This window comes from Lissotriton vulgaris, chromosome 7 (assembly GCF_964263255.1).
Source record: "Lissotriton vulgaris chromosome 7, aLisVul1.2, whole genome shotgun sequence".
Lineage (NCBI taxonomy): Eukaryota > Metazoa > Chordata > Amphibia > Caudata > Salamandridae > Lissotriton > Lissotriton vulgaris.
Genome location: NC_141695.1, coordinates 381,353,274 through 381,373,149, shown reverse-complemented (window position 1 = coordinate 381,373,149; position 19,876 = coordinate 381,353,274). Strand labels below are relative to the sequence as shown.

Genomic DNA, 19,876 nt, shown 5'->3' with positions numbered 1-19,876 from the left:
ACTGTCCACTGTTCGGGAGCTGCGACATCTTCCCCGGGGTATCTCGGACCACTCCCCCTTGCTGATTACGATTTCTGTGGGCCGTCTACCTGGCAACAGGGTCCCCCCGATTCCTCCCTGGCAAATCCTTTCTCGGCGCCAATTTATCTGGTTTGGGGCCGAAATGCTTAGCTTTAACAGGGTCTATTGTCCTTGCTCACTCTGCCACTGGATTCAAGATAGCCTGGCTGGTGAGAATTATGAATCCAAAACCGGTCCCAGGATGCTTGTTTCCGGTCCATGGAAGACATGGCCTGGCAGTTCGGGCTGGACTGTTCCCATGAGGCACAGGGTCAGACTGATTTGCATATGGCCATGTCTGAACTGGGGTGGCGGAGTGAGCTAAAGAATGGTGATGGATTAAACCCAGATCAGTTGACTGGGGGTGAGTGGATTTGCTCAAGCACTCCGTCCATCACCCCCTTTTGTATCGTATTGCCTTTGGAGCAGGTTTTTGGTTTCGGTTCCGAAGACTTTTTCCTAGGATCCGTGCTCTTTGGATCCAGAGTTTTTGTTCCCGGAGTACGTTTAGACTCATCTACCTTCGGTGGTGAAGTATGTTTCGGTACCGGAGTACCGGAACCGTCTTCGGGTCCACTTTTTTCGGAACCGGGCTGGTTTTAGGTTCGGTAGATTTGGGAACCTCTTTCGGTGCCGAATTGCTTTCGGTTCAAACACTTTCGGTACCGAAGTATGCTTTGGTGCCGGTGTTAATTTTGGCTTAAGGACCACCTGCTTTTCGGGACCGTCAAACTGACTCGAGCCCGAGTCGACTGGAGGCTTTTTTTATATATTTTGCTGCTGAGCCAGAAGGCGGGGCGTTGAAGGTTTTGGTCGGTGTGCACCTGGACCCCGAAGGTGGAGGTGGAACCGAAGCCTGTCCAGGTATGGTGGGGTGAACATGGTCGAAGTCTGTACTCACGACCTGTTGACCAGCTGGAAGATCATCTTCGGATTGACCCTCAGCTCCAGAAGCTGAATCCTCTGCTTCGGAAGCGATGTCTTCGTGCTGCTGTTCTTCGGCACCTACTTCAATGGAAGCCTCGTCTATGATGAGGTCTGGTGTCGATGAAGATGACTGTGCCATTACTCTTCGAGCTCGACGGTCCCTGATGGTTTTCTTGGACCGGAAGTAAGCGCAGGCCTCACAGTCTCGACTCTCGTGCTCTGGAGATAAGCACAGATTGCAAACCTTATGAAGATTGGTGTGAGGGAATTTGTGTCCACACCAAGGGCACTTCTTGAAGGGTGTTTCCATGAGCCAAAGGCTCAATGGCGCAGTTGGGCCTGACAAACGTTGGAATCGAGAAGTGAAGCCTCTCTTCGACGCTGGTAACCGGAATGACTGTCGACTACTATGTTGATGGCATTATGATTGATTTATGGATTTGAAAAGAGATCGGTAACTGGACCGAATGATGAACACATCCGAACCAGATGGCAGAAAAAAGCAATCTGAAGATGAAGTCGATGCCCATGCGCACTACGATCTAAGGGAGGAGTCATCCAACGGACAAGACTCTTCCAAGACAACAACAAAGTGTAATCATCCGGGCCCACCACCAGATAGTGATCTAATGCAAAAGAGTGTGGTCTGCAGCCCATATGCCTCGAACATAATATTTTTATACAAATCAAATTACACCGAGTTCACTCTTTGAGCGTGTGACAATTTGCTGATTGAGTGTACAACAAATGCTTAACACTACCCTCCGATAAAGCCTTACTGCTCGCCCACACTACCACAAGTGGGAAGTAAGGTGCTATCTACTTTTACCTCTGCCTACCTTTGGGGTTACACTCGACGCTGTGCACACTGTACCTCATTTTGGTATAGTATATACAGAGCCAGCTTACTACAAGGGCCGTTTGCTTTGTTTGTTGGCTTCCTGGGGTTCTCCGTGTTCCATGTGTCCTGTGGGAACCTCTCTGGCTCTTGCACTTTTACCTTTTCTCTGCAGATGCTGCCCTCGGACACTCATTTGCCCCCTGGTGCTCTATGAAGGGGGGGGGGGCTGATCCTGTGCTTCCTGTTCCTAATCCCAGTCTCCAGTGAGTGAGGGGAAACGGGTAGGACTATCCGCCCTCCCTTGGCTACATCCCAGCCACTGGGGTTTATGCTGTGTCGCCTCAACTACCCCTTCCGAGGAGCTGTCCGAGATAGTTATTGGACTGCCGGGTGCTTGGAAATATTGGGTTCTGAGCCCTTAATGAGGGCATTCACTATGGGGGGCTCCTGGTAGGAGTAGCTAGGCTGTGCTTCGTGTGACCATTGAATGTATTGGCCCTGTGATCTTATTCTCTTCTGCGTCTGTTTCTTGATGAGGAGATGACTTATTTTTGAGCGCCATACTTCTGCTCCTGTATGGGGAGGTTTTGGTGTGCTGCCCTTCTCCTGCCTTTCTTCTTCGCTTCTATACGCCTTCGCTAACCCCCTCAAGCCAGTGCAGGTGAGGGAGCTCTGTCCGATGTTTTTGGTGGGTTTTGCCTGTTAATGAGTTCTTTTATTTTGAGTTGCAACAGGGCAGGAGAACTGATCTCTCAGGCTAAATGTCAGGGAATGAGCGCTCCCTTCGGATTGCTACTTTAGCTTTTCATGGCGGACCTTTCACCTGATTGCCTTTTGTGGCGGGCTGGGGAGGGCTTGAGTAAGGTTTGAGGAGGCTGGTGGGCTTATATGCGTGCAATACTGGGTGAGCAGAGCACCACTGCCACCGCCTACAAGCCACACTAGACTGTCTGTGCCTCTTCCGTAGGCTTTGCCGGGGCGCTCTATCCGTGGCAGGGCTCTAAGGTCGTCTTGCTCGGTCTAGCACTCTTTTCAGATGCTTATAGGATGGTCGGCTTGCCGACCTCTCCCACTTACCTCACTCCTGAAGGCTGGGCCAGGGGCCGGGAGCTCAGTTGGTGTCAGATCATGCCCCACCTTGGTTGCTTCACCAGCGTGGTTGTCAGCCGACCCCCCGGGTACCCCTTCCAGAAGGTGGGCGATTGTGGTTTGGAAGCTGTGTGTGTGTGTGTGTGTGTGTGTTTTGGGAGGGGGGGGGGAGGGGGGGGTGCGGGGCGGGAAGGGGATGTCAGCCTGGGCCAGAGCTAGTGTGCGGCAGTGAGCGCCGAACTGCAGGCTGCACTACTCCTTCTGCAGTGTTTTGGCGTTTCCAACAACTCTGGCCTCTCCTCGCTAGCAGCAGTGCAGGCAGTTCAGGTGCGGGTTCAGTCATCTACTGGATATTTCTGTCTCATGCAAATGACATTCATTCACCATATGGGTGAAACGGGTACGTTTTCATGCATTATTCTGCATCATTTATTTTATTGAATGAAACATAAATATCCGGTAAAACATTTCAGGTGCCTATGTGTTACAAAGCATTAAGGGTTTATGTTTCACTTAGAAATGTGGAGACTCAGTCTGATGGTTCATACTACCAGAATCCTTAATGGAAAAGAAGGACTTAAATTCAAACAACCATGATTCATTTTCTATGTAGGTCTACTTGGGCATGTTGTTATTGCACTCCAGAAATAAGGAGAGTTCTTTTAATGATGAATGTGTATAACTTCTATCTCCATCCCTGTCTATGCAATGTGGGGTCCCTCAAGGGTCAGCGCTTAGTCCTACCATTTTTAACATCTATGTGACCCCCCCTTGCCAGACTTATTAGATCTTTTGGGATGGAGGTAGTCTCCTATGCGGATGACACCCAGATCCTCGTCTCTCTCTCCCAGTCAGTTACGTCGACTGCCGCCAACTTTAGATCTTGCATGGAGGCAGTCGGCCAATGGATGATTCACAATTCATTGAAACTGAACGGGGAGAAGACTGAGGTGATGGTGTTTGGAGGAAAGGAAGACCCAGGTGGCCCGATTCATTGGGTGCCTGCCCTGATCCTACCTCCTCAGCCAAAAACCTGGGGGTTATGATCGATCCTACCCTTAGCATGTCCCAACAGGACTGTATCGACCTGTTGGGGTATCATCCATATACTAAGGAAAATCAGGCACTATCTCTCTTTACAGGCAAGAAAGCAATTGGCCGTTGCCCTCCTGGGCTCTCGTCTGGACTATTGCAATGCGCTGTGTGCTGGACTGAATAAAAGTCAGCTACAGCGCTTGCAGGTGGTCCAGAACGCAGCAGCCAGATTTGTTCTCGATCTACCCCGACGTGCCTCTGCCACCGCTGCTCGGAAGCAGCTTCATTGGCTTCCCGTTGTGGACCGTATCCTTTTTAGGTCCATGTGTATGGTCTACAAGGCTTTAGCTAAAACCAGCCCTACTGGCATTGGATCTATTTTGTCCCACTATAATCCTGGCAGGAACCTTCGTTCCTCAAACAGACTTCTTCTTTCTGTTCCTCGCGTCTGGAAGACCAGATGGGAGGGGGGGGGGGGCCCTAAATGGTGGAATGCGCTCCCTCTTGAAGTAAGGTCTCTCCCCACTCTCCAAGCTTTTAGATCTGCCCTAAAGACCCACCTCATTGTACGCGCGTACCTGTAGTGGTGCTTTGCAATTTTGACCTTTTTGATAGGCGCCTTGACACCTTCGGGTTTAGTTGCGCGATACAAATTGCATAAATAAAATAAATAAATAAATAACTTCAACTATGTGGAAATACCAATGTCGATAACTTGAAGGCTTAGTATTTCAACATTGTTTATTACCATATTTTAACAGGGGTCTTTGAGCTTACCTTACAACCTTCCTTTCACCTGTTTGTTCGGACCCAAGGTGCATTACCACCGACATTTTGGTGGAATTGAGAAGCCAAACTTTAATGCAAGAAGCACACTTGCCGTTGCACTCCAACTTTACAATATGTACAGGGGAGGGAACAACTGGAGGGAAATCCTGCTTTCTCTCATCACAGCCTTCCACAGCTCAAGAAGCAAGATGGCCATCTCCAGAATGCATATGTAATGACATGTTCTTTGAGCACTTTGAGTAAAGTGTTGAAAATAGCTCTAAGTTCTGCAAGGTACTTTATTTTGTTGTTATCCTTACTCTCCCTTTAAAGGATCAAGCTGTGCAGTCTCTTATACATGAACTGCTCAGACGATAGTTGGAGAGGACATGAAACAAATCATGCTAAAATAAGAACTTGTCTAAAGATCTAGCCACATTTTTTCAACAAGCAATAATGAATTTATTTACATATTTTTGTATGTTGTATGTCTGAAATTTGTGTTTTGTATCGAATATGCTACTTACCAGTATGCATCTGTTCTTGGCATGTAGGGCTGCTGACATTCATATCTGTGCATAGATCGCCGCCTAGTGTTGGGTCCGGATGATTGCACATTGTTGTCCTGGAAGAGTCTTCGAAGTATCACGAGATAGGTGGCTCCTCCCCTGGACCAACACCACCTCGGGACCGGACATCGCCATCGCCATCCCCCAAGGATACAAGATCTCCAGGAAGGACCGCCCCACCCACCCAGGAGGAGGAATCGCCATCGTCCACAAATCCAGCCTCCGCCTGAGCACACTCCCTGACGAGTCCACAGAACTGATGGAACACCTTCACTTCAAGATACTGGCCAGCCCCACCGCCGCCCTCCGAGGAACCCTCATCTACCGACCCCCTGGACCCTGCGGACCCTTCGCCAACTCCATCATGGACATTATCTCCCAGCAGGCCATCGCATCCACCAACTACACCCTGCTGGGAGACCTCAACTTCCACCTCGACAATCAACTGGACCCCAACACCACATGCCTCCTGGACAACCTCCACAACATTGGACTCCGCCAGATCGTGACCGAGCCCACGCACTCAGCAGGACACACCCTCGACCCCCTCTTCACTACAGGAAACTCCATCACCTTCAGCCACACCACCGAACTCCCATGGACCAACCATCGTTGCGTCAACTTCACCTTTAGAACACCGACCATCCACAGACACCAGCACCTGCTTCCACAAAGAAACTGGACCAAAATCACCGATGACCAGCTCACCTCCTCACTCAACAACTCCACCCCAACCAACGCGGAAAACGACGACCCCAACACTGCAGCCCGAACCCTGCATAGATGGATCTCGGCAGCACCAACACCATAGCCCTACTCAAGAAAAACAACAATACCCCTGCCAAGAAAGCCAGATGGTTTACCACCGAAATTCGAGAGTCCAGGAGCACATGCTGCCGCCTCGAAAAGGCCTGGAGAAACACCAAATCCACAGAAGCCCGCAACAACTTCAGAGCCGCCACCAACGCCCACCATCAACTCATCAGAGAAACGAGGAAAAAAGCGATTGAAGACAGAATCTCAACCCACGCACACAACAGCAAGGAACTCTTCAGCATCATCAAGGAGTTCGCCCAACCCACCAGCGAGTCTACCGACATCCCTCCCTCACAAGACCTCTGCGATAAACTCAGCATCTTTTTCCACCACAAAATCAAGAGCATCTACGACAACTTCGACGAAGACAACCAACACACTGAACCCTCACCAACCACCCCGACACCCGGAAACCAGCGATTGATGACTGGACAGCCCTCACCACCGAAGACACACTGAAGACAATGAAGTCAATCCACTCAGGGTTTTCCACGGACCCCTGCCCCCACCACATCTTCAACAGAGCCGCCAACACCATTGCACCCATGCTCCGCCAAACCATCAACCGCTCTCTGGCGACCGCCTTGTTCCCCGACGACTGGAAACACGCCGAGGTCAACCCCCTCCTAAAGAAACCCTCAGCGGACCCCACCGACCTCAAAAACTACAGACCCATCTCCCTGCTCCCGTTCCCAGCGAAAGTCATCGAGAAAGCCATCAACAGCCAACTCGCCACATTCATTGAAGAACACAACATCCTCGACTCCTCCCAATCCGGCTTCAGAAAAAACCACAGTACGGAAACCGCCCTCCTCGCCGCAACAGACGACATCCGCACCTTACTGGACAAATGAGAAACAGTAGCCCTCATCCTCCTCAACCTATCAGCAGCGTTCGACACAGTCTCCCACCGCACCCTAATACGCAGACTCTACGATGCAGGAATCCAGGACAAGGCCCTCGACTGGATCTGCTCCTTCCTCTCCGGTAGGACGCAGCGGGTCAGACTCCCCCTTTCCTCTCGGACCCCACACCTACCACCGGCGGAGTCCCCCAGGGCTCCTCCCTCAGCCCGACGCTCTTCAACGTCTACATGGCTCCACTTGCCCCCATCGTCGGAACCTACGGACTCAACATCGTGTCATATGCAGACGACACACAGCTCATCCTCTCCCTACCCAACGAGCCCAACACCGCCAGACGCAACTTTAGAGAAGGCATGGAAGCCGTCGCCAAATGGATGAAAAACAGCTACCTACAACTAAACACCAACAAAACAGAAGTACTCATCATGGGCCCAAACCCCGACGTCTGGAGCGACACCTGGTGGCCCACCGCCCTCGGAAACCCTCCAACCCTCACAGACCAGGCACGCAACCTGGGAATCATCCTGGACTCCAAGCTCAAAATGGACCGCCAGATCAACTCTGTCTCATCTTCCTGCTTCCACATCCTCCGCCTCCTTCGTAAGACCTTCAAATGGATCCCCCTCGAACACCGAAAGACAGTCACTCACGCCCTGGTCACCAGCAGACTCGGCAACGCACTCTACGCCGGAATAAACAAAAACCTCATCCGCAAGCTACAGAACATCCAGAAAGCAGCCACAAGACTGGTCCTCAACCTGCCAAAACACTGCCACATCTCCCAGCACCTGCGCACACTCCACTGGCTCCCCGTCGAGGCGAGAATCACCTTTAAGATGCTCACCCACGCACACAAGGCCCTCCACGGCACCGGACCAGCATACCTGAACAGCCGACTCAAATTCCACGCACCCCAAAGGACCCTACGATCAGCCCAGCTTTCCTACGCCGTGGTCCCCCGCACCAGAAAGACCAGATCGGGAGGCCGCTCCTTCTCCTTCCTCGCGGCCAAAGCATGGAACGCCCTTCCTCTCCACCTCAGACAGACAACATCGCTCCCCATTCTCGCAAGAAACCTCAAAACCTGGCTCTTAGACAGACCCCCTCCTTGATGGAATGGAACCTGCACTCCCCCCACCCCCACCCCTAGCGCCTTGAGACCCTTATGGGTGAGTAGTCGCGCTTTAACAAACTCCTGATTGATTGATTGACTACAGTGCACATGGGCATCCTCTCCACCCTCAGATTGTTTTTCGCCATTGTGGCAGAGATGGAGTGTAATACAGTGAGTGATGTCCATGCTACATAGTAATTCTGAATGCTACAGCTGCTACAGGCACCGGGGAGGAGGGTGGGCGATATGAATGTCAGCAGCCCTACATGCCAAGAACAGATGCATACTGGTAAGTAGCATATTCGGTTCGAGGCATGTGGGCTGCTGAATTCATATCTGTGCATAGATTACATAGCAGTCCCTCCTGCTAGCGGCGGCTGCCTGTGCCAGGTGCAGCAGTCTGAAAAAGAGTTTTGAGAACAGCTTGTCCTACAGCTGCTTGCTGTTTAGAATGCACATCTACGCAGTAGTGTTTCGTAAATGTATGTGTGGTGGACCATGTGGCTGCTTTACATATCTCTTCTAAAGGAATATCCCCCAGGAAAGCCATGGACGCTCCTAACTTACGTGTGGAGTGTGCTCTCGGTGGAATGGTTAGTGTGCGTTTAGTCTTAGCATAGCAAATTTGTTTACACTTAACGATCCACCTGGCTATCCCTGCTTTGGAAATGGGATTGCCCTTGTGTTGTGGGGAAAATGCAACAAAACGCTGTTTTTTTTCTGAAGTCCTTTGTTCTGTCAATATAGTACATAAGAGCCCTTTTGACATCTAATGTGTGTAGGGATCTCTCTGCGACAGTTTCTGGATTAGGAAAGAAAACTGGCAGTTCTATGGTCTGGTTCATGTGGAACTGCGAAATCACCTTAGGCATGAATGTAGGTTTGGTGCGCAGTACAACCCTATTTGCGTGGACCTGTATGAACGGCTCTTGAATGGTTAGGGCCTGGAGTTCACTAACTCTTCGTAGTGAGGTAATGGCTACTAGGAAAGCCACTTTCCAGGTTAGAAACTGAATCTCACAAGAGTGTAGAGGTTCAAAAGGTGGTCCAATCAGTCTGGTGAGGACCACATTGAGGTTCCAGACTGGTGAAGGCGGGTGTCTGGGAGGGATCACCCTATTGAGTCCTTCCAGAAAAGCTTTATTGGCAGGCACTCTGAATAGTGAGAGGTGCTGCCTGTTTTGAAGATAAGCTGCTATTGCGGATATATGTAAACGAATGGAACTGTACGCTAGATTACACCTGTACAAGTGCAGCAAATAACAGGTAATGTTTTGAATAGATGCATCTAGTGGGTTAATGTCATTGTTGTTACAAATATGACAAACCTTTTCCATTTAGCCGCATAGCATGCTCTGGTTGTGGGCCGTCTTGCCTCCTTGATGATATTCATACATTCTGGCGGCAAGTTGAAGTAGCCAAATTCTAAGACCTCAGGAGCCAGATCGCCAGGTTGAGCTGTTGCGGATCTGGATGCTGAATGTCGCCATGGCTCTGCGTCAAAAGCCTGGGTGTGAGGTGCAGCCTTTGATGCGGTACCACGGATAGTTCTAGAAACGTGGTGTACCATGGTTGGCGTGCCCACATTGGATCAACCAGGTAGAGTGTCATCGAGTGCTGTTTCAGTTTGCGTGCCATCAGCGGTATTAGAGGTGCTGGGGGAAAAGCGTACACAAATTTGCCTGACCAGTTCATCCATATCGCATTGCCCTGCGACTGTGGATGTGGGAACCTGCTGGCGAAGCTTTGGCATTTTGCGTTTTCCCTTGTGGGGAACAGGTCTATCTGTGGATGACCCCACTGCTGGAAGTACGGTTGGAGTTCTGATGGATGTATCTCCCACTCGTGCATCTGGTGGCTGTGTCTGCTGAGCAGATCCGCCATCTGGTTGTCCTTGCCCGGGAGGTGTTCCGCCATGAGGAAGATGTTCCTCTGAATGGCCCACTTCCTCATGCTCTGAGCCAGATGAGACAACTGTGGCGCGTGTGTTCCACCCTGCTTCTGTATGTAGTACATGGCAGTCATGTTGTCTGTCCGGATCAACACGACCTTGTTGCACAAGTGTACTCTGAAAGCTTTCATCGCCATGAAGATTGCCATCAGTTCCAGAAGGTTGATGTGCATCTTCTTTTGCTGTGCTGTCCATAGTCCCTGCACTGTGTAGTGGAGTACATGAGCTCCCCATCCCTGGAGAGACGCGTCCGTCGTCAGTATAATCTGTGGCACAGCCTCTTGGAACGGTCGGCCCTTGCAAAGGTTTTGTGGGTTCCACCAATTCAGAGAGTTGAATGCCCGACCGCTCACCAACACTAGGTCTTTTAACTGTCCTTGAGCCTGATTCCACTGACGTGCCAAGCACTCGTGAAGCGGACGCATATGTAGTCTCGCATGTGGGACTATGAAGATGCAGGAGGCCATCATGCCTATCAACTGCATGAACACTTTTGCTGGAAGCGAGTGTTGAGGTCTGAATTTTTGTATCAGCAATTGCATGCTGTGTATCCTCGCTGAATTTGGCTGAGCTTTGGCTGCCAGAGTGTCTATTGTCGCGCCCAGGTACTGTCGCACGAGGGCGGGCTGAAGATGTGACTTTGGATAATTCAGTGAGAATCCCAGACTGTGAAGAAGATGAATGGTGTGGGACATGTGGCTGGCACACTGCTGGGCCGTCTTTGCTTGAATAAGCCAGTCGTCCAGATAAGGGTAGACATGTATGTGCTGTCTCCTTAGGTGTGCTGCCACTGTCACCAGGCACTTTGTGAACACCCTGGGTGCCGTCGTTACTCCGAAAGGGAGGTGTGACGGTGGGCGTGCAGCGGGCCGGAAAAGCAGGCGAGGAGGCCGTATATAGTGTACTATACTGGTTGTTTATTGTAGAGAGACAAAGAGGAAATGTCACAGGGGAAAACAAAGAAGTCTCCAGGGGACGGGATCCTCTCCGGGTCTTGGGTTCGGCTCCCGGTCTTCAGCTCCTCCAACGACGGCTCCGGTGACGCGGAGGATCCACGGAGGGCAGTAAGAGAAGAGAAAAACAAGGGACCGTTAGTCCTATCCTGGTTACAGGACTCTATGTACCGATCACCGTCACCCGGGACGTGAATACAAGGGGGGGAAGAAGAGACAGTGAGGAAACGGAGGTATCGGGAGGTAGGAACACAGGTCGGTTGAAAAAAAGGGTGCTGAGGCGGGACGTGAAGGGAACGGATGGGGCATGCAGTGAGGGTGCTATACAGTTATACTACAGTGCAGGGGACGTGTTACTAAAGAGATAGGGGAGAATGTACAGGGACTTTACAGGGGCTCCTAGCGAGCAGGGAATAGGAAGGTTTAAGGCACTCACGCGGTCCGCCGTAACTCTCCAGTGAGTTACGGACGCTCTTCAGCCACCTCCTGTGGACTCCACCACTCTTCGGTCCACACCTCTGCGTCGCACGTCTGCTCTTCGTCTCCAGCTCCTTCTCCTTCACCACCTCCAGTCCGAGGGTCCTGCCACGAAACTCCGACGGCATGCTGTCCTCGATCCTCGGTTTTATCCTGTGCTGGCGCTGCCTCTGGGGCGGGACTTCCGGGGTCAGCGGGATATGTTTCCTCCGGACCTGGTGCTCGGGTTGGTCCCTGCGGGAGAGAGAAGGGCGGGGTTTCGTGGGTTATGGCTGGTTCACCGAGTCCTGTCTCGGCTATGGCGTTGTGGTTGCGGGGTCGCAGTCCCGGTGGAAACGAACGAGGTACGTGCGGGGGAGGGTGGCCTCCAGGTTGGGGTCTTCGGGACGCCGTCTCACTGGAGGACTTTGAACTGATAATGTTGATTTTGAATAGTGAACCTGAGATACTGTCTGTGTGATGGGTGAATGGGTATATGGAAATACGCATCCTTTAGATCCAGTGTTGCGAGGAAGTCTCCCTGACTGAGTAACGGCAGGACCTGCTGTAGGGTGAGCATATGAAAATGCTCTGACAGAATGTAACTGTTTAGAGGCCTGAGGTCCAGTATAGGTCTGAGAGACCCGTCCTTTTTGGGTATTAGAAAGTACAGAGAGTACACCCCTAAGCCTTGGTCTTCTACAGGCACGGGCTCTATGGCCCCTTTTTGCAGCATGCTGACGACCTCCTGCTGCAATAAGTGTAAGTGCTCTAGGGACATTGGACGGTGTCTTGGTGGGATGTTGGGTGGAGTGGATGTTAATTCCAGACAATACCCGTACTGGACAATATCTCTTACCCACCTGTCTGTGGTGATGGATTTCCAGACTGGCAGGAACGGTTGTAGTCTCCCCGCGACAGGTGTTATATGGTCGGGGGGCAGTGACAGGGCGTCACTGTTTGTTATTGGCAGAGGATCTGGAACTGTTGTTTCCTCTGCCTCTGCCCTTGACGTTGTTTCCACGATATCCACCCCAGTTGTTCTTATTGTAGGTGGATTGTGTACTTCCTTTACTGTACTTTGTCTGTTGTGTGGATTGGCCTCTCGAATGGCCCCTAGTATTGGAGCGACGAAAGGAGCCACCCCGAAAGTGCTGTGACTGCAGTGCCCCCATAGACTTTGCAGTCTCTGTGTCTTTTTTAATTTTTTTCAAGGGTGGTGTCAACCTCAGGTCCAAATAAGTAGTCCGGGTTAACTGGCTGATTAAGGATAGAAGTTTGTATTTCTGGTTTGAATACAGAGATTCTCAACCAGGCATGTCTCCTTAAGATAACGCTAGTGTTGATGGCCCTGGCTGCAGTGTCAGCTGCGTCTAGCACGCACTTGATGGAAGCATTGTTTATAAGCTTCTTTTCTTGGATTAGTAGTTCTGCACCCTCCTTGTACTGATCTGGTAGGTGTTGCAACAGTGTCTCAAGGGTATCATAATGGGACCTGTCATATCTGGTCAAGAGTGCCTGAGTGTTGGCAATGCGCCAGATGTTAGCCGCCTGCGCAGCCACCCTTTTTCCTGAAGTTTCCAGAACTTTTGACTCTTTGTCAGGAGGAGGAGCATCACCTGTAGTCTGGGAGTTCGCTCTCTTACGTGCATTAGAAACAACTAATGAGTCCAAGGGTCCCCAGGTGCCAGTCTATATTTCTTTTCAATCCTTGGGTTTAACACCCTGGCCCTAGTGGTGTCCTTAAAAATGTCACCAGCATGCTTAAGGACTCCTTTCAGCATGGGCAGGGTCTTGACTGTTCTTTCTGAAGTGGAAAAGGTGTCGACCAGAAAGTCTTCCTCCACAGGGTCAGCATGTAGCTCGACGTCATGATTTAGTCATCCCCTGCATCCACATCTGAGTATGTGGGTGAAAAATGTTGATGTTCATGTCCATAGGAATGGAGGGGTTCCACAAGAGCCGGTGACGTTGTTGAAACCCTCTTCTTCTTCAAGGGAATCTTATATGACTCCATGGGTGTTTCTGGTATTATTTTCCTTTTATATATGGACAGTCTACCAGTTTCCGAGTCGATGAATTGCCTCGACTCCTGTTCTTCAGGCTCCTCTGTAGCCTCTATTTCCGTCGACACTTTTTTAATGGCGCCGATAGCTCTTTTTGGTTCGAACATCTTCGGACGAACTGAGGGTGGCAAGCCTAATTTGATCGGCGTCGACGCGGTCTGAACGTTTCCGGCCAGCTTTGGTGTTGAGGCCTTCTTTGGCCCGACCGCTGTAGCCTTATCCTTGATGCGCTGGAGTGACTCCGACACTCCCTTGGCTCTGAATGGACTCGACAGGGTCCTTGGAGCCAGTCTTCGTCTTGTCCGCAGGCCTTGACCGAGGATCGATCCCGTCTTTCGGTTCGAGTCGTTTGTGTGTGTGTCGACTTCTTTCGGCGTAGGCTTTGTTGGTTTTACAGCCTTGACCTTTGTCTTCGGTGTCCCAACTGTCGGTTCGACGACCTTCTTGAGCTTTTTGGCATCGACGGCCATTTTCTGTTTCTTCGGCTCCGAGGGGTTTGAGGCCTTGGAGCCGACCTGAGTTAGTTGCACTTTCGGTTTTGTCATTGATGCTTTCGGTTTCGATTTCTTTGGATCGACCGATGGCGGTTTTGAAACCGATGGCTTTTTAGTAATGTTCGAAGCCGGGCCTTTATGCGGGACTGTAGAACGAGACTGTAGATCTTGGGTAAGGCCTAGTGGCGATCCCTCGTCCTGAGCCTTATTGAGTGCGTCATCGTCGGCCCCCGTATAGCCGGTTGGGCCTAGCTCCTCGCCTGAGCTATCTTATACGGCCCCAAGGGCCTCTGCGTCGTCTCCTACCTCTTCGACAAAGTTTTCGTCTTCTTCTTGCACCTCTTAGTCTTCGGCGTCATACTCGGAGTCATGGCCCGAAGCCTGATCGGAGCGGTATTCCTGATCCTCCAGATCAACGACCTCCTTGTCTTCGGTCACAAAGATGTTTTCAGGAACAGGCGCGGACCTTTTCGACTCCAATCGAGCCGCGCGTCGAATCCGAAGAGTTTTCTTCGACCTGAACCGGGCACAGGCCATACAGTTGGCTTTGTTGTGATCCGGGGACAGGCACTTGTTGCACACCGGGTGGACATCGATGTGCGGGTATTTTGCATTGCAAAGTGGACACCTCTTGAATGGGCTTCTTTCCATTGTAGATCGACGATCGAGTCGAGTGTGGAAAGAAAACCGTCTGATTCCTCGATGTCCTCTCGAAACAAAGTTACCGGTACCGAACGAAACGATACCGACGCTGTCGAAAGCCTTTTGGCTTTGTAGAAAGTTTTTCCTAACTTGAGCTAAGATAGTAACATCCGAACCCAATGGCGGAAAAAAACAATCTGAGGATGGAGAGGATGCCCATGCGCACTGTAGTCCAGGGGAGGAGCCACCTATCTCGTGATACTTCGAAGACTCTTCCAGGAAAACAATGTGCAATCATCCGGACCCAACACTAGGCGGCGATCTATGCACATATGAATTCAGCAGCCCACATGCCTCAAACTCATTTTATATGCATGATATATTTGTTAATTTGTTGTTAAATGTATTATGTCATAACATTTTGGATCACATTGTTTTTATCATGAATCTTTAAGAATAAAATGTGTATTTTAATCTAAATGTTCAGTACACTGAGTCAAATCATATCAATGAATTGTAATAGGTCCATGCCAGACCAGTCAATTGCCTAAGCCTAGGTGTTTATTGTCTCTAATTACCAAATCATGCTAAAGACAGCCAACACCAATACTAAAGAGATGGCACTAAATGAAAACACTGCCTGAGAGAATTGCTACTTAAAATAATGGCAGATTTGAAGTTAAGGCTGACTAGAATAAAGACCCCACAAGGAAAGGAACCCATGATTAAATCAAACTACCAATATTACAACAAAGTAGAAAATCTATGCAGCCTCTCCTAAGAATATAAACTATGCAACAACCTTGAGCAAATATGGAAATACCTTCAATATTAGTCATTCAATGGCACAACGTTTTTCAGCAGGTAAGAAAAGTGACCAGAAATAATTGTGGCTGTTCACCTTCAAATGTGCTCTTTAGAAAGACTACTGGATGGGCTGCAATATGACCAAACATCGAAGAAAGGAAGTGATCCGTCACCTCACTGTAGCAGGAAGATGTTACCCTATTAAAATGAAACTTACCCCGGTCATTGAGGTGTGCAGATGTCACTGGCTCTTCCAGGTTTGAACTAATTGCTGCTCGCTCTGCCATAGACTTCAGTGAGCTGAGGGGCTCGGGGGCCTGAAAATCAAGAGTGAAAATAGTTAAAGCAACAGACTGCAAAAATATAAGTTTTCTAACAGTTAATATGATAAAAGAAAGGCAACTTTCAGAATAAGTGTAAACATGCCATGAAATATTTGAATACAATGATTTTGTATGAGCAAATTACGATTTATTTTATTAGTACAGAGGCAGATTTTCACTAGTTCCTGCATGGAATCTGTAATTTACCACCAATGATCCAGGAATACAATCTGTCATGGGCCTTGACCTCTCCGCAGTTTTTAAGATGATTAAGTGTCTCTAGTCAACAATGGAAGCTCAAAATGGACTCAACCACAGGAATTCAGAAAAAGTTTGATTGCTTCCTACACGTCTGATTGTTTCCTTAGGATGAAATAGAAAGGAAACAAATCGGGCAACAAGGCTGCACTACAATCGTCATGCTTTTTGAAAGAGCCGCTGAGAGTTCTGGAGGACAAGCACAGCATCTGCACTCATCTAAAATACAGACTACTATCTTCCATTGTTGTCTCTTAGGGACATCAAAGACGAGATTAACTGCTATAACATTAGGGACTGAATGACTCGCATCAGATGAACAACGTACTCATCTTTGGTAACACTCTTTATGGTGGGTCCACGAACGAGCAGCAGATTCCGAACTTAAAATACTCCTAGGCCCCTGACTGGATTAAGCCGCTTTCACAGCATCACTCCCTGGCGTCACTCCGTAGCTCCGTTTTGACTTTGTTAAGCCCCAGAAGTCACAGATTGGTGTTACATATAAGCGACACCTTGGGGTCTAACTTATGTTTCTTTTTTACTCTTTCAGCCCCCTCATACATGCAGCACATAACTATTGGAAGTACTAGTGGACAGATCTTCAAGTTGAGAATTTTGAACACAGGCATTACAAAAAGCCTGTTTTTGAATTGTCACGTCAAAGTTTTGGACAGATGCTGCTGGTTTTTCAACTTGGTGTGCAGAGGCCTGTTAGCCAGACATCTGTGACAATGCCCGGACCCTTAAACATGTACATTGATTTACTCATACCCAACTGGCAGATGCTAACTTACTTTCATGAAGAGGTGGAGGGAACTCACGGAATCTGACTCAGCAGAGTTCTGCAGAGTTACATAAAAACTCTGCAAGATTCCACGGAATTCCGCCAACGGGTGGAAAATATGTAAGTCATGCTGTAATTTAGTGCTGGTAGCTGAGCAGCACAGAAAAAAAATCATCAAACACCACCACGTGCTGAGCAAGAACGTGGGGCTGCAGCTAGACAAGAAAATCTACTTCAGTTGCAGCAAATCTACTCTAAGCAGTCCTCTGACCGCTCGTGTTAGAAGATTAACCTTGGGGAAGCCAAAATGTCGCTCGCCAGCAAGTATTTCTGGAGGCTTGTAGTAAAAAATATTCTGCCATGTGGCGACTGATGGAATTTGGCCAGAACTCCATGTTAGACGAGTAAAGTGGCATTGTTAAATTCCCCAACTCTAATTCCAAGTCCCTGGTAAATTGTACAAAGGGGTGCCTACGGTCTGCAAGTTAGAGTGTCCCCTCAGGGAATGCAGCATTTCTGCCACCCTGAGTAGGACAAGGTAAACCATGGCTCCCAGTCTGGCAAGTACAGAGTTACACGCTGAACACTTCAGCTGGCTATCTTCTGAATGGTGCCTCCGAAGTTGATACTTCAAGGTTTCAAAGAACTTGTTACATTAAGCTAGACTTCATACCCAGGTCGAAAATAATGTAACTTGGGGCAACATGCAACTTTTAGAAAGATGCCACTTTGTTGCCCATTTTTCCAGTGGCCATATAGCGAGGCTGGCCATGAGACAGTTTCTGCCCGCATGGGGAGACGTGTCAATGAATCCCAGGACAGGTAACCATGGAGGCCTGACACTGGAGTAGGAGTTACCTACTCCTGGCAGAAAGTCACACGGTGTTGGCTGAAAGAACAAGCCACTTACCCTTTGGTTATGCCTCATCTCGTAGAGACAGAACCCAGCCGTGGATTCCTTATCTTAGTAGCCTCCCTAGGTGCCAGACTGAATCCAGAAATCTTTTCAGCAGTACCTCTGCATGTTGGTAGAGGAGGGCATTGAGCGACTCAGTAGCAACGTTTTCTCCTGAATGTGACATCAACAGAGGCCATATAATCCCCCCCCCCCCCCCGGAAGAGCTGATGGCAGTTTCTACTGCAAATATTTTGCGCTCCAACAACGCGGAGCCAATTAGAAGAAGTCTCTGGAAACAGTGTGCCAATAAAGAAATATCTGGTATTAACAAGTACAGATTGAAATAACTATTAGTATGCTAAGAGGGGATCTTGGAGACAAAGGGGCCCTTAGTTCACATAGTGGGGATGATGGGGGTGAAGTGGGTGTTAATAAGGAATCTGCGGCTAGATCCAGTCCCTACAAGATAAGGCGTTACTGAAGGTAAGTAACTTGCTCAATTGATAGAGACATCTAGCCGCAGATTCCTTAGCAACGAATCAGATACCCAAACAATACCATCCATAGAGGGAATGTGAGCTGACCCCACAAAAGATACCCAAATAGGAGAAGCTGGTCCAAAAGATAGAAAGTCACCAAATATCCAAAAATTATAGGTGAAGCAAGGATGTTCACCAAAAGTCCAAGGAGAACTATGGGTAAACTGTAGGGAGTAGACAGCTGTAAGAATGAAAAACACGGTATAAACCAGCAAAATAGGCAGCCCTAAAAAAAGGGATACGACCTAAGAGCGTGGAATGCAAAGGTACCTGGGAGAATAAGTCAGAGTCCAGACTCCAAACTAAATGGAAAGAGCATGCACAGCGTGCTCAGCTGCAGCGAACACATGCAATGAATAAAGAGCGCCTGTGAGAAAGTGCCATCTTTTTTGCATTGGTATGCCCTCACTTTCTTCTGACTGCTGATGTGCTTTGACTGAGTGTGCCCTGGGCTCCTGCCAACCAGGTACCCAGGGCCTGTGTTCCTTCCCTAAAAACTGTGTTGAAACAAACCCCAATTGTCATCTCTGGTCACCTATCAGCCCCTAGTAAATGCTACCCTAAGTACTCAGGGCATGATGACCAGAGAAGACCCCTAAGGGCTGCAACACTTCACCTGGGTACCCACACACTGCCCTTGGCAGGGTGAGTGCCTAGGTACAGAACTAAACAAAGAGTCGACATGGCACACATCCCTGTATGCCATGCCCACAAACCCACTGCCCTGGCATACATCAGTCACCCCTCTAGCTGGGTGCCCTATGCCAGTAGTGTGGGCCCAGGTGCATGAGCCCTGTGCCCCATACATTAGCCAGTGCCATTCCTGGGCACTAAGTGCAGTGATGCCATTAAGAGTATATGGTGCTGAGAGGTTGTCATTACGAACTCCACAGTACCATAATGGCTACACTGAAGACTGACAAGTTTGGTACCAAACTTCTCAGCACATTAAACCTGCACTGATGCCAGTGTGAGATTTAATGTAAAATGCACCAGATGGCATCTTAGAGATGCCCCCTGAAAACCTAACCTACAATCCATGTCTGGCTGAGTGGTTGCAGAGGCTGCCACACAGCAGACATGTTGCTGGACCCCTGGGTAGGAGAGCCCCGGCTCTCCTGGGCCTGCGACAATGCACATCCTGTGCGAGGTGCTAGGTCTCCTCCCCCAGGATGGGCAGGGGGAGGCTTCAAAGGCATGCCGCCTCTGTGAGCTTCTCCAGACCATTTGCTGTACCCAGCCACCAGCCCCCACCAGTCCTGCCCCCCCACTTTGGCGGGAAGACTGGCGGGAAAAACTACATCAGGAACGGGGGTGTGCCAGCCTGTGCCAACCCCACCCCTCAGGTGGGGGAGACTAGGTGAAGCACGACCCCGGGCTCCGGCCATCTTGAAGATGGGGAGCCCTGCCCAATCACAGCTAGGCTCCTGCCCCACTCCCAAAGGAGAGGAGAAGGCTAGGGGGTGTACTCACCCCATGTCAGGGATCAATTGGTCCCTGTCCTTGCCCTACCTGTAACGCCCCTCAATTCAATATTTAGGGGCTCCCTGAACCTTCCTTCCTAAGATCCCGATATGAAAAGAAGAAAAAAGATCCGCCGTGCAGCTGCTAACAACA

The 19,876-nt window shown here is 49.7% G+C and overlaps 1 protein-coding gene across 3 annotated transcripts in view; it reads right to left on the bottom strand.

Annotated features, from left to right (window-relative positions):
- Positions 1-19,876, bottom strand: part of CNOT3 (CCR4-NOT transcription complex subunit 3) — a 992,943-nt gene that overhangs the window by 125,183 nt on the left and 847,884 nt on the right. For all 3 annotated transcript variants that reach the window (XM_086930326.1, XM_086930324.1, XM_086930325.1), the window contains one exon: positions 15,672-15,771. In XM_086930326.1, the coding sequence (XP_086786452.1) occupies positions 15,672-15,771 (100 nt within the window). The remainder of the gene's footprint in view (positions 1-15,671; positions 15,772-19,876) is intronic.